General features: G+C 41.7%; 1 protein-coding gene across 7 annotated transcripts in view; it reads right to left on the reverse strand.

The window, feature by feature from the left end:
* The window catches only part of GRB14 (growth factor receptor bound protein 14), a 128,768-nt gene that overhangs the window by 2,750 nt on the left and 113,520 nt on the right, over nt 1-12,498 (reverse strand). For 6 of the 7 annotated variants that reach the window (XM_045032932.1, XM_045032933.1, XM_045032934.1 and 3 more), the window contains 4 exons: nt 9,138-9,254; nt 8,975-9,044; nt 8,814-8,901; nt 3,737-3,830 (listed from right to left, as the gene is read on the reverse strand). In XM_045032932.1, the coding sequence (XP_044888867.1) occupies nt 3,737-3,830; nt 8,814-8,901; nt 8,975-9,044; nt 9,138-9,254 (369 nt within the window). The remainder of the gene's footprint in view (nt 1-3,736; nt 3,831-8,813; nt 8,902-8,974; nt 9,045-9,137; nt 9,255-12,498) is intronic. The other variant, XR_006582730.1, reaches the window with a different exon arrangement.

Consider the following 12,498-nt stretch of genomic DNA (forward strand, 5'->3'; position numbering starts at 1 on the left):
GGCTTTGTGCAAAAGCAGACATTATTAACAGATCAGTTTAAGTTTCACTCATCTAAAACTTGGCAAAAGCCTCCAATCCTTTGGGGATCTGAAGAACCTGAAGCAGAATTCCTGACTTTAGTGATCTGTGGGAACTGGGCTGATTGTTTCATTTGTGTAAAAAATGACCGTGTTGTTTTTTTCCCTGATCCCTGGAAAAAGCTGAGGTGAGGAATTAGACAAGGGCAATTTGTCCCTCCAAACCAGGATTACTAGGCCATACATTTGCCCATGCATGTCATCCTTCTTTCTAAGCAATTAATTAATGGAGATGCTGGAGCCATCAGAATTTGATGAGGAAAATAATTGTTTAAAAAAAAATAGATGACAACTTCTTTCCAAATCTGTTTTACAAAAGTGAAGCATGCCATCCTTGAGACAGGTGTAGGATTAAAATAATCATGTTTTAGGGAAATGTCTTTAAAAAAATCAAAGTCTCAGGCCCCTGCTCCATCCACTGAGATGAATATCTTCCTACACAGAGAGCACTCTTGGTGCAGGTATAAGAAGGAGGAATCAATATTTGGAATGGATGAGAATTTTAGAACATTGCCCTTTTGGACCTATTATTTTCATGAGGCTCGGTTTCTTGTGCGCTCTCTTTCTGGCTTGAATTGTTCTGATTTACACTATTTTTTCTAGTGACTGTGGAATAGGATAAACGGCTTTGCCTTTTTAACTTTTCGTTTTGAGAGAATCTTGTTTGGATTGAAGAGATGTAGACAAAGGTTCCTCGGTTTCCAAAATGGTATGAATAAATGTGGAGAGATCTTCCAGATCATCCCATGGAAAAGTTGGCCTGACTCTTGACTGTGAGTGCTACCAAGCAGATATTTCCTCTTCCTCCACCAGGGATCCTATTGCAGAGCAACCTGAAGGGGTGTATGAGAACTGACTGGTTTTTGAGAAGGGAAGAGGAGGCATGTCTGGGTCAGAGGGAAGGGGAACTTTCTAAAGAGGAACTGAAGTTTCCTGCACAGGAGAAGTTAAAGAACTAGGGGCCTATTTCCTGGTAGGGGAAAGAGAAGGTGGTCTCTGAAGTTGGTAAGTCAAAGGGGTGCCATCCTGATGGGACTGAATCATTCAGTTTTTGCATGGAATCTAAGAAGCTGTTTCAACTATAGTCCATCTGATCTAAGGACAGATAGAAACAACTAGATAACGGAGGTACATCATTGGTGGCCCTGACTATAGGGAACACAAGGTGGGTCCAAAGAGGAAAGACACTGGTGCCAAGAGTCATCTCCTTAAACTATTTAGGCGAGAGATACCACCACCCCAGCTGTCTAGGCAGTGCAAAACTGTGGACGTTTTTCTCCTGGCACTGACTTTGCTTAATGGTTCACAATGCTTAAGGGGTTACAGGCTGGTTTTCAAGTACTAGATCAGATTTACTGAATCCCCTGAAGTGTTTCAGCTCCATTGTGCAGCAAAGAGGGGGGTTTCTAGGATGCTGGCTACAGAAGCAGGTGGTGAAGCACTGGAATGGGTTACCTAGGGAGGTGGTGGAATCTCCTTCTTTAGAGGTTTTTAAGGTCAGGCTTGACAAAGCCCTGGCTTGGATGATTTAGTTGGGTTTGGTCCTGCTTTGAGCAGGGGGTTGGACTAGATGACCTCCTGAGGTCCCCTTCCAACCCTGAGATTCTATGATTCTAAGCACGGAAATACCAAATGATGGCCCTCTGATATCTCTCACTGGAGCCACTGAGCTCCAGTGAGTCAAGGGAAAGAGCATTTGGGGAAGTGCCCAGTCCTGCAGAATAGAAGAATCCCCTGAAAAAACCAACAGGGGAAGCTAATTATCAAGAGGCCTGGAGATTGTGGATAGAAGACAGTCTGGGAGGGACGTTCTTGTGGAAAGAGAAATAGTAGCTGTGGCTCCTAGGTAAAGGCAAAGCACTGGGGCTAAAGCAGGCAGTGAAAATATATTTCAACAAAGCAGGATGGAAAGAAAGTGGAAGAACTTTAATACTGCCTCCAGAGTCAGTGCAATGGATGGGATTACCCCACTGTCATGTTAAGAGCATCACATGCTATGTAATTGCTTTCACTGAGAAAGTAATGGAAATATGGCTGTACTTCAGTAAACCCACAAGGGATTTCAAGATTAACCCCAGGTAATTGATCTGTAAAAACGTTATATAAATTTTAACCAAAAACTGAATGTACTCTGAGGAAGAGTGAGAATACCTATCCACCCTACTGGCCCTTGTACATAGATACACCAAGGCAACATGAGACAGGAAATGGAGCCTGTGAGGCTGTATGGAATCTGGGGAACACTTTAGGATATTAAAAATACCAATATTGTAAAATTGCAATGGGTTATGCCAGATGTGCCATGTAAGGAATCTGCAAAAATGTTATAATTTGCCACATATGATAATCTCTTTAATGTATTTGTACCACCTTTGTATTGTAACTTATATCTATGGTATGTCTGTAGTTCCAAACTTGTGCTGTGCATCTGGGTGACATCCCCAGACAAGTTGGCATTAGCACTGCCTACCCTGCTTGACAATCCATTCAGGGACATCAGCTGTACAACTGACCCATTGAGAGAAGGCAAGAGATACACCTTATGACTCAGCAAGGCAGGCAGGGGCCTGGTTATGGACAGAACTCTAAGGCTTCCAGGCCACATGGTAGGCAGCTTGTGTGTGAAACAAAGGAGATCAAGCTGCATGGCAAAAGATAAAAGGAAACAGCACCTTCTGCTTTTTGTCTTCATTCCTGCTTCTTACGTCTGGAAGAATTATGCAACAAACAAAGCTCTGAACAAAGGACTCAATAACCCATCATTTCATGTGTTACAGAGGGACTTTCAAGCCAGCAAACTCACCAATACTGCTAGGAACCTGATGGACTGAAGTCTTTGTATGTATGTGACTGCTTTACCATCTCTCTTTTTGTTCTCTTTTTTTTTCTTTATAATAGACCTTTAGTTTTAGACACTAAAAGATTGGCTGGCAGCATGGTATTTTGGGTAAGATCCAAACCTATACTGACCTGGTACCATGGCTGACCCTTTGGGATCAGGAGAACATTTTATATATTTGGGTAGAGTTTTTTAAATAACTACTCATTGTACTGGACCTAGGTGCTGACTGGGAGCTTCTTGATAACCAGTGTGGGGGATCAGAAGGGTCACAGGGCATTGAATCAAAAAGACTGGGCCTGAGACATGAAAGAAGCTGCTCTGAACAGAGGGAGTGCCTGTGCATGTGGCTAAGATTTCTAACCTAGGCGGGTCCATCTAACCGAAATTTAAGAAAAAAAGGTGTGGGGTCAGGAAGCTGAGAGACATTCGAAAATAAAACATTTTCATCTCATAAGAGGTGTTGTCTATTTAGTTTGAAAAATAGACTTGCCCTCATCATAGGACAGCTCACACAAAACCCAAACAATATTGCCAAATCTTATAACAAATCAAACAGCAAGATCCATAAAATCTTTAATTCTATCTCTGCAGGGTTGTTGTAACTGTGTTGGTCTCAGGATATTAGAGACACAAGGTGGGTGAGATAGTAGCTTTTGTTGGACCAAACTTCTGCTGGTGAGAGAGACAAGCTTTTCTAGTGTCTAATACTGTAGTATCAATATCTACCATCTTCCATATACCAGAAAAAATATCTTCAAAAGTATGGCACACTATTACGCCTTTTCAATTATATACAAATTAAGGAGTGTTACTTACTGGTACAATTTGAAAGTGCTTTATTTTTAGTCCATGGCTCATTGACAATACAAACATTTTGGGATTACTTTGGCTATCCCGTACCAAGAAAACCCTAGGGAGAGAGATTAGAAATTTTCAAAGTAAGCTCATGTTGAATTGTCAGAAATTTTTTGTAGCTTTCCAATGAACATTGTAATGAATTGCAAACACAGTATTAATGAACATCAAAAATAATTCAACCAATGTTGTACCCAAGTTTAATTTCAAGAGTTCTGCTTTAAATTTTTATATATGTTTTGAGAAAGTACCAGAATTGGAAATACAAGCTTTAAAATAGTCTATTTCATCAAACACTGTGTCTCATGTGAAAAAAAATATACATCTACACAATGATAGATACAAAGTATTTAAAGTTAACAGCTGCTGTATGTCAATGTCAAGGTGTAGCTCTTTATCCCAGACATAAAAACCATGTTTAAGAGTTTGCACTTTTAGCAAAGTTTTGACCAAGATCTTGACAGCTACCAAAACCACAAATTATACAGGGATAGAATGCTAAGAATTGGCAGCCTGTGGTTTTTCACATTGGAATTGTAAAAACTTATTTATTTTCATCAGAAGAAGCCACAGGCACCAATCACCAGTAGATTGACATATGGAATTTTTACCTTAGAAAATACTTCAGAGTGAAGGAGAACATTTCGGTCTCCATATTCAATAGTCCACTTGGTACATTGCTACTTGTTTCTTTAAATCTTCAAATAGTATCTTCAAAGGAGGCTAAGGGAATTAAGCACCTTACTCCCATTAAAATCAATGGAATTTGGGCATCTAATTCCCTTAAGGGCTTTTGAAAAATCCTTTTGAAAGTGTATGTGAGCCTTTTTGAAAGTCTATGTGAGTGTTGCTCATATGGCATAAGAGCAAATGCTAACTTTGCAAGCTGTTGGTTCAATGGAAAGTTTATAGGAGATACAGTACAAGACTTTATGCTGGACAGATTGTTACAACTGGCAAATATATGCATACAACAAACATTAACATCTGTAGAGCAGGAAAATTCCCCATTCAGGATCAAACTCTGAAGCTTACAAGTTACTGGTTGTTTTATTGCAGAGCTCAAGTAAAATATTATTCTTAACTATCAACAGACCTAGTCTTAGCTGAGCTGTTCTAAGACTTGAAAAGCTATTCCAGACCAGTTTTTCTGACAGCCATTGTCCTGGGCAACATTGCAGCTGGAGGGATTTTGGAGCAGTACTGGCACTAGGAACTGCTATGCAGAAAGGATGGAATAGCACCTGGCATAGCCGTGTCCTCTGCTGCTTCAATTAATCTTTAGGTTCGGGGCTGGAATACGTGCAGAGGAGAATAGCTTAAAGATATAGAATAAAGCAGCTGCTACAGTTAGAGTGGAGACAATCTGGACTGGATGAATAATACAGAACTGAGAGAGGCGTAACCACTCCAAAATAAAAATAAAAATAAAAAAAGGAGGGAAATGAAGAAAGAATCCATTGAAGGAGAAATCCACATGGGCAGAGAAAATGAGTGGCTGCCTCTTATAGTCACCAATAGAATGAGAACTAGTCTTCTATCCTCCGCATGCACATGCTGGTGGGGTGTAAGGGTAGTGAGCAACTCCCCTCCCCGCCCCCCCCACACTTCTCTATCAGACAATTACATGCAAAGGACAGGGTGTTAGGGGAAGGAAAGTTGTGTGGGAAAAAGAGGATAAGAATCTTATAGGGTCCTCCATTGCCTCATATAGGCCCCCAAACTGCTAGACGTTAATGTAAATCCCCAAAGTTTTGAGGTTCTCCCATCACCAATGTATAGGTATTGTTATAATAACCATTAAGGAGGATTTATCTAGGGTTAGCAATTCTGAAGTCCCTGATCATTTTATATTAAAATAAACTAAAATTCACCAGGATGACCTCAGAACCCTGATGCTCAGCTCATTTGAAGACATGTCCGGGGGAGAAAAAATACATATATTGGCAACTATGCATACCGTATATTATACCAGTAAAAGTAGCTAATTGGATTTAAGTGAGTTATAGAGTGATGAATATACTTAGACTTTTCTAAAAAGCTCTGGCACACCATCTAGTGGCCTAAAAATCATCTCTTTGCCCTTTCCAGGTCTGTGCAAAAAAGTTTTCAGGCTACGGTTAGATCCTATGAATAAATCATATGGTATTTTATAATTCAAACATTAAGGACGGGCAAACTGGTCTGGAAAACATACAAACAATTTCATTATTTGAGCATGGCACTTTACAGACATTCAAAATAAGGCCCCCATCCTAAGCAGCTTACTGTCCAAATTAAACATTATGGGTAATTACATCAGACCACAAGAGAAGAGGCTGGAAAGGAGGATCAGGACTCAGCCAACACATTCATATTCATAATTTCATTTTAGGGCACATCATAAGGCCCACTCATTTCAGCAGCCTTGTCTCTGTTATTGGGCCTCATCCTTTGTTTTGTTAGTTATTGGGTTATTTCCTTTTAGATGATGAAGTCCCTCAACCCTAAGCTATCCTTGTGCCTATTTTAGGAGCTTTTAAAGCTCACATAATGAACGAACAAACAAAAGTATCCAGGGATATAGTTTTTGACACACATCTAAAACCCATCATCCTCCCCCATTAAGACCACCCTATATCTAAAATCATCAACCCCCCACCCCGACCTACACACACAAACATGTACCTTGGGTGCCAAAGTCCAAATAACCCTAATTTGTAAGAAGTTCCCCGCTTGACCAGATGCATACTGAACTGGGCTCTTTGATGATGATGATGACGATGACATTATCCTTTCCATGCATCAGAAGCCTAGTAGTTTTAAATCCTGGCTGTCAACAATTTATTGACTAAAAAGCCTTCAAATAGCCACTAAGAATCAAATATAACCATAATCCCGCTGCAGCTTCTGCCATGCTTTAAAGCAAATATCAATGCTTAAAATTTAGTAGATCCAAAATGAAAACATCCCAGAGTATTTTCTCTCTCTCTCTCTCTCTCTATATATATATATATACACACACACACACACACACACACACACACAGAGTTGTGTATCAGTCATAAATGTATTTTATTTATTTGTTGCATTTCCTAAGCTCCACAGAGAAACTAACAAACATGTAAACTTGGATTAAAAGTAAAATAGCCCCAAATGCTTTCAAAATTATTATTGTACTACTTCACCTAAATTTGGCATGTAGTAAAACTTGGGAAGAAAAACGGCCTAGACACATGCAATGTGCACAGACAAACTTTCCAGAAAATAGACAAGTTTGTAAAATTACTGGAGATTAGATCTGTGACTCATTAGTATTCCCTTCATCCCCTGAGAAAGCAGTTGTACCATGATGAGTCTCAAAAAAATGCTTTAAAATTGTTGCTATCTGTAATTAGGTTCAGCACTCTCTTCACGTGATGGCACCATTATCAGCTTGCTGCAGTTCCTTTACATAATAGCCCTTGTTAAACTATTAAATTTCCTCTTTTATAAGCCAGTATGAACACTATTTATCAGGACACACATTAGAACAGCAGCCTATAATCTGTTTGCATCTACATAGTGGGTTTCATTGCCTGGAACACTTATCTTTGTGACACCCACCAAGGCTCTGCGCAAGGAATGCAGAATTTTGCCTGATACATGCCTATACAGAAAGAACATCTTATTACTCTCATGCAAAGCCTCTACATTAAAGGTGGTAGTTCATTTTTTCAGACAACTAAGCAAGTGAAACATTTGTCACATACTGTATTATCGGTTACCACTAATGTCTAGTCTACAGTTTGGGCAGATATATCTGTGTTCAATACAAGCTGCCAGTCCATGATTACAGGCACTACCAGTTTCAAATAATTCTAGACAGTCTATTCAACAAGATCCCTCCCACCAAACTGCAATGCACATCTCTCTATAGACACCAGGGTATTATCACACACTAACATTGTATGGAGGTAACTTTGGGTCACTTTCTAGGCTCAAATGCTCTTTGCTTCCCAATTCAGTTTCTTTTATTTTTTTCATTTAAAAAGCAGGTTTTGCAGCTTTAAACCTGCATACCTCAGAAACATTACTTGCTGGGTACATTACTAGAAATCTTACTTCCCTTTATTAGGCCAGTTGCTAATATAATTGCAGTGAACAGAATTCAAGGAGGATGGAGCTCTTGGTTTTGCAGTGGAGATTCAGAGCTCCGCAATGGAAAATGTTTTCAGCACTGTGAGCCACTTTTTGTGCAGCCCTTTCTGACAGATATAGGAAACTCTTAAATCAGTGATCTAAAGGGGTTCCCAACAGCATTGCTATGAGCTCCAGAAAGATTTGAAGTGGTGGCCCAATCTAATAGGTTAGATGGATGATAAGAGTTCATATCTGGAAGGCCAGCAGGGAGGCCAAAATAAGAGGGGAACTTATACAGATGAGTTATAGGGCTATATTACAGCAAGGCAGGAGAAGAGATTTGGAAGCAATCAAATAAATATGAAATATACATTATCTTTGTACTTTTTTTCAGAGAAAGAATATTTAAAGTATATCATTAGAAGACTAAATGACTCATCCTGAAGTTCAACATTTACTCTCTCTCAATTACTTTCAAATCCGAGGTTGAGTTTCTAGCGCTGGCAGTTGGAAGAATCCATTTAATTTGTAAACTGAGCAGAGATGGTATGAAAGCCAAGCAATGTTTCTGAGTCATCACTAGTAAGAGATGCTGGAATCCAATTTTAGACCCTGATCTTACAGTTGACAGTGTAGATGACAGATTGTTGTGCCAATCCAGAGCCCATTGCTTTCAACATGGCTCTGTGCAAATGCAGCAGTCCATCCACTCAACTGCAGGATCAGAGCTTCAGAGCACTATTTTATTGTTCAAGAAAGATCCCTAATACAATCCAACTCATTCTCCCATAGCTCTAATAATATGAATGTTTTTATTTTATTTCCATTAAGAAGATATCACAACACAAACCCTTCACTAAGCAAATAATGTTTCTATGTAGTTATTTTTCTGACCATAACTACAACCTAAAAAAGTTAAGAAAAGAAATCAGCTTACCCATCTACAAGTCCTTGCTGTAAAATAAGTCGTTGAGCTTCATCCCTAGAGATTTTATGGTGAAACCACAGTTGTGTTCTATGTATAGCTGGAAAAATTATAAAGATCGTTATAAACATTATTGCATCTCTTCTGGGGGCTGTAAATTAATTCACACATACCTACACTGGATGTGGCACTTTGAGAAGTGGTAGGACTTCCATGTGTGTTGAGTCGTAAACACCCTTTTCTCTGAGTGGGAGAGAAAAAAAATTCATGTGTCGAAGCTTTTTGTGTGAAAATAAAATTAGAAAAAATATTTTGAAAAAGTAAAGGTGTTTATACCCGCCATGCTAACCCTTCTTCAACTGCAACTGAAAGGGCTTCTGTTGGATTTTCAATAACTCTGCTTCTATGTCCTGAGAAGTCCATTGCTACCAAGGAATTTTCTGAAATGCTTCTCTGGGGGTGGGGGAAAAAAAAGAGGGGAATTCAGATTTGGAAAAAAAAACCACCTTATTTTGAAAGAACATTACATTTTGCCAGTTGTGTTTCAAATTTTTGCAAGGTTTTCTCCTCTCAACCAAGATTTGTTTCACTTTGGACAACATTTGTAGTTCTAATTCTCTTCAAGGGAGACTATCCAGCTGAACTTTAAGGTTTGGCCAGTTGGCAAGATAAATGTGGGAGGAAGGAGAAGGTAATGGCTACTTAGTATCGTAAGACTTATAATGTGTCTTGTTTTTGCATCACTGCAGCCAATAGTACCTGGTCTGAAGATGCTTAAGCTACTGAAGACTGGTTCTCACCAGCTGTAGCTAAGGTTGTGGATTTAAACTCTCTCAGCTTACTATTTATGGTTAGTTAAGATAGTTGTCATGATACTGGACACAAAAAACGTTTGCTCTGCTTACATCAAATGATAGCCTCCATCTACCAAAAAAGCCACAGGTATGAACTGGAGTATGTGGTCTCACCAATGCTATAAAACTAGATCTTTACAAAATAACTGTACTCACACATGCTGAGAAGTAATTTCAACTTCCCTGAAACTCAAATACTGTTACCCAAAAAACCACACCCATTGAACCATTTCCAAAGGACTAAAGATTTCCAAGACGATTCTGTAATATTCCATCACTGATCTGTGACTCTGATACATTAAGAGAGAGGGGAAGGCCATCAAGCATGCAATTTCCTTTTCAATGGCCACACTGAATAGAGTTATTAAAGAAAACTGCAAATCATGAAAAAACAACGCAACCTTTTTGATAGCTAAATCATACATTGATGTGACTACTACAGTATAGTTGTGAAAATACAGCTTTTCCAAGGTCCCATCTAAATTTAAGAGTGGGTATATGATGGGCGTACCTACTATTACAGCTTTTGAAAACTGCTAAACATGCACTGCTTGATATAATTTGGTATTCACAATGCAGACCTCTTTCAAACATAACAGTGCTCCTCAACTCAATGAGCTCAGTTCCATGTGAATGGGCAGGCTGAGATGGGGTGGGGGAGGAAGCGCACATTACTACACAAGTAGGAAAGCCTATTAAACTCCACACTTCAGCATGGACTCATCTGCGTCCAATGCTGTGGACATAGTATGGCCAGCCTGAAGTTAACCATGTTTAGGTAACAATTTTTATGCTAGTGCTCAAAGAGCCTTATTTTTCTGAGACATCAGGCTGTTCTGGAATAGAGGATACCAACAACAATCTTATTTTGTCTTGTGTGGCTTTGGCACTTTCCTTTCTGTTCAAAAGCCCTTTACAACACCCCTAAAACCAGGGCGGGGGGGGGGAATTGAGATCCCCTTCAGACCCTTGGAGAAAGATTCTTATTCTCTACTTTGTTTCTCCCCCATCTCTTTCCCCTCCCCCCTGCACTGTACCAGGGTGGCCCGGCTTCCCCAGGGGGCAATTTAAAGGGTCTGGGGCTCCCAGCAGGGGCTGGAGCCCAGGCCTTTTAAATTGCCACCGGAGCCCCACTGCTGGAGCCCTGGGGTAGAGCTGCAGGACTCTGGGGGCTATTTAAAAAGTCCGGGGCTCCCGTTGCTTCTACCACCCCAGCCCTTTAAATAGCTTCTGGAGCCCCACCGCTTCCCTAGGGCTCCTGCAGCTATTTAAAGGGCTGGGGCGGTAGAAGCAGGGGAGCCCCGGGCCCTTTAAATGGCCCCCAGAGCCCCGGGGTAGCGGGGGAGGCTCCAGCTGCCTCTGCCACCCCAGTCCTTTAAATAGCCATGGGAGCCCCATTGCTTCCCCCAGGGCTCCCTCGGCTAATTAGAGGGCCGGGGCAGTGGAAGCAGGGGAGCCCTAGGCTGCTGCTGCTACCCTGGTGGGGGAGGGAGGAGGAGGGGGCACTCACCATACAGGGTGGGCTGCACCCCCAGCCCGCAGCCAGCCCGTCTGCAGCCAGCCCCGCACCCCCTGCCCGCAGCCAGCCCGTCTGCAGCCAGCCCCGCACTCCCTGCCCGCAGCCAGCCCATCTGCAGCCAGCCCCTGATGCACCCCCTGCCCTTCCCGCACCAGCCCCGCACCCCCTGTCCTGTCTCCAGCCAACCCCTGCTGTACCCCCCCTGCCTGAAGCCAGCCAGTCCCGCACTCCTGTCTCCAGCCCTGCCAACCCCTGCTGCACCCCCCTGCGGCCCTGCCTGAAGCCAGCCAGCCCACCCCACACACCCCTGTCTCCAGCCAGCCCTGCGCCCCTTGCCCTGCCTGCAGCCAGATCCTGCCTCCAGCCTGCCCCATGTCCACTGGTGTCCTGCAGTTCCCAGGGCAGTAACCCTGCACACCTGCTTCAATGAGGGGGGCAGGGAGCAGCTGGGACCCACACATGTGCACACCCTAGGGTGACCAGACAGCAAGTGTGAAAAATCGGGACGGGGGGGGTAATAGGATCCTATATAAGAAAAAGACCCCCCCCAAAAAAAAATTATCGGGATTTTCCCTATAAATGGAGACATCTGGTCACCTTAGCACCACCCAGGGAGTGGCAGGGACCCACACATCTGAAACAGAGCTCATTTCTAGTTCAGGCCCATCTTTTTAAAAAAGAACTTTAGGTAGGGTTAACATACATCCGTATTTTCCCCGGACATGTCAGGCTAAATTTTAAAAATTCCTCCTGGGAAAATACGGATGTATGGTAACTCTATTGGTACAAAAAACACATACTGTGGCACATCCCTTAAATCAGAACTTTTTATAGGGAACCGGTTGCTAAGAAATGAAAGGCTTTTTTTTTTTTAAGTCATCCCTGCCGGGGCCCCACCGAAAATGTTCGAATTGGGCCCCGCACTTCCTAAAGCTGGCCCTGCCCCCCCATGCCATTTAAATTCAACCAAAATTGCTAAATACTTGGGGTATGTGTGACTGTACACTAGGCTTCACAGTCTAAACTTCCAGTAGAAGTTTTTGTGGGACTGCTAAGAGGAATTGAGTAATGTTAGTTTGTACGCCTTCCCTGATTGTAAGATCTACTTCAGTGCTTTCTGTTAAACTCCCGGCTGTTATGAAAGAGCATAAAAACAGTAAATGCAAGTTCTTGTATAAAATATTCGGAGGGTCAGGTTTGCAAGGGGAAAGTAATTTAATGTTTCATGTAACTGAGTAAACATGGATTCATGGACAAGGAAGACGCAAAGTTAGCACAAGCACTTGTATCTTAGGCACTTAGTACCAAGCTCAATTTATAAACC

This window comes from Mauremys mutica, chromosome 10, assembly GCF_020497125.1.
Source record: "Mauremys mutica isolate MM-2020 ecotype Southern chromosome 10, ASM2049712v1, whole genome shotgun sequence".
NCBI classification, from domain to species: Eukaryota; Metazoa; Chordata; order Testudines; family Geoemydidae; genus Mauremys; species Mauremys mutica.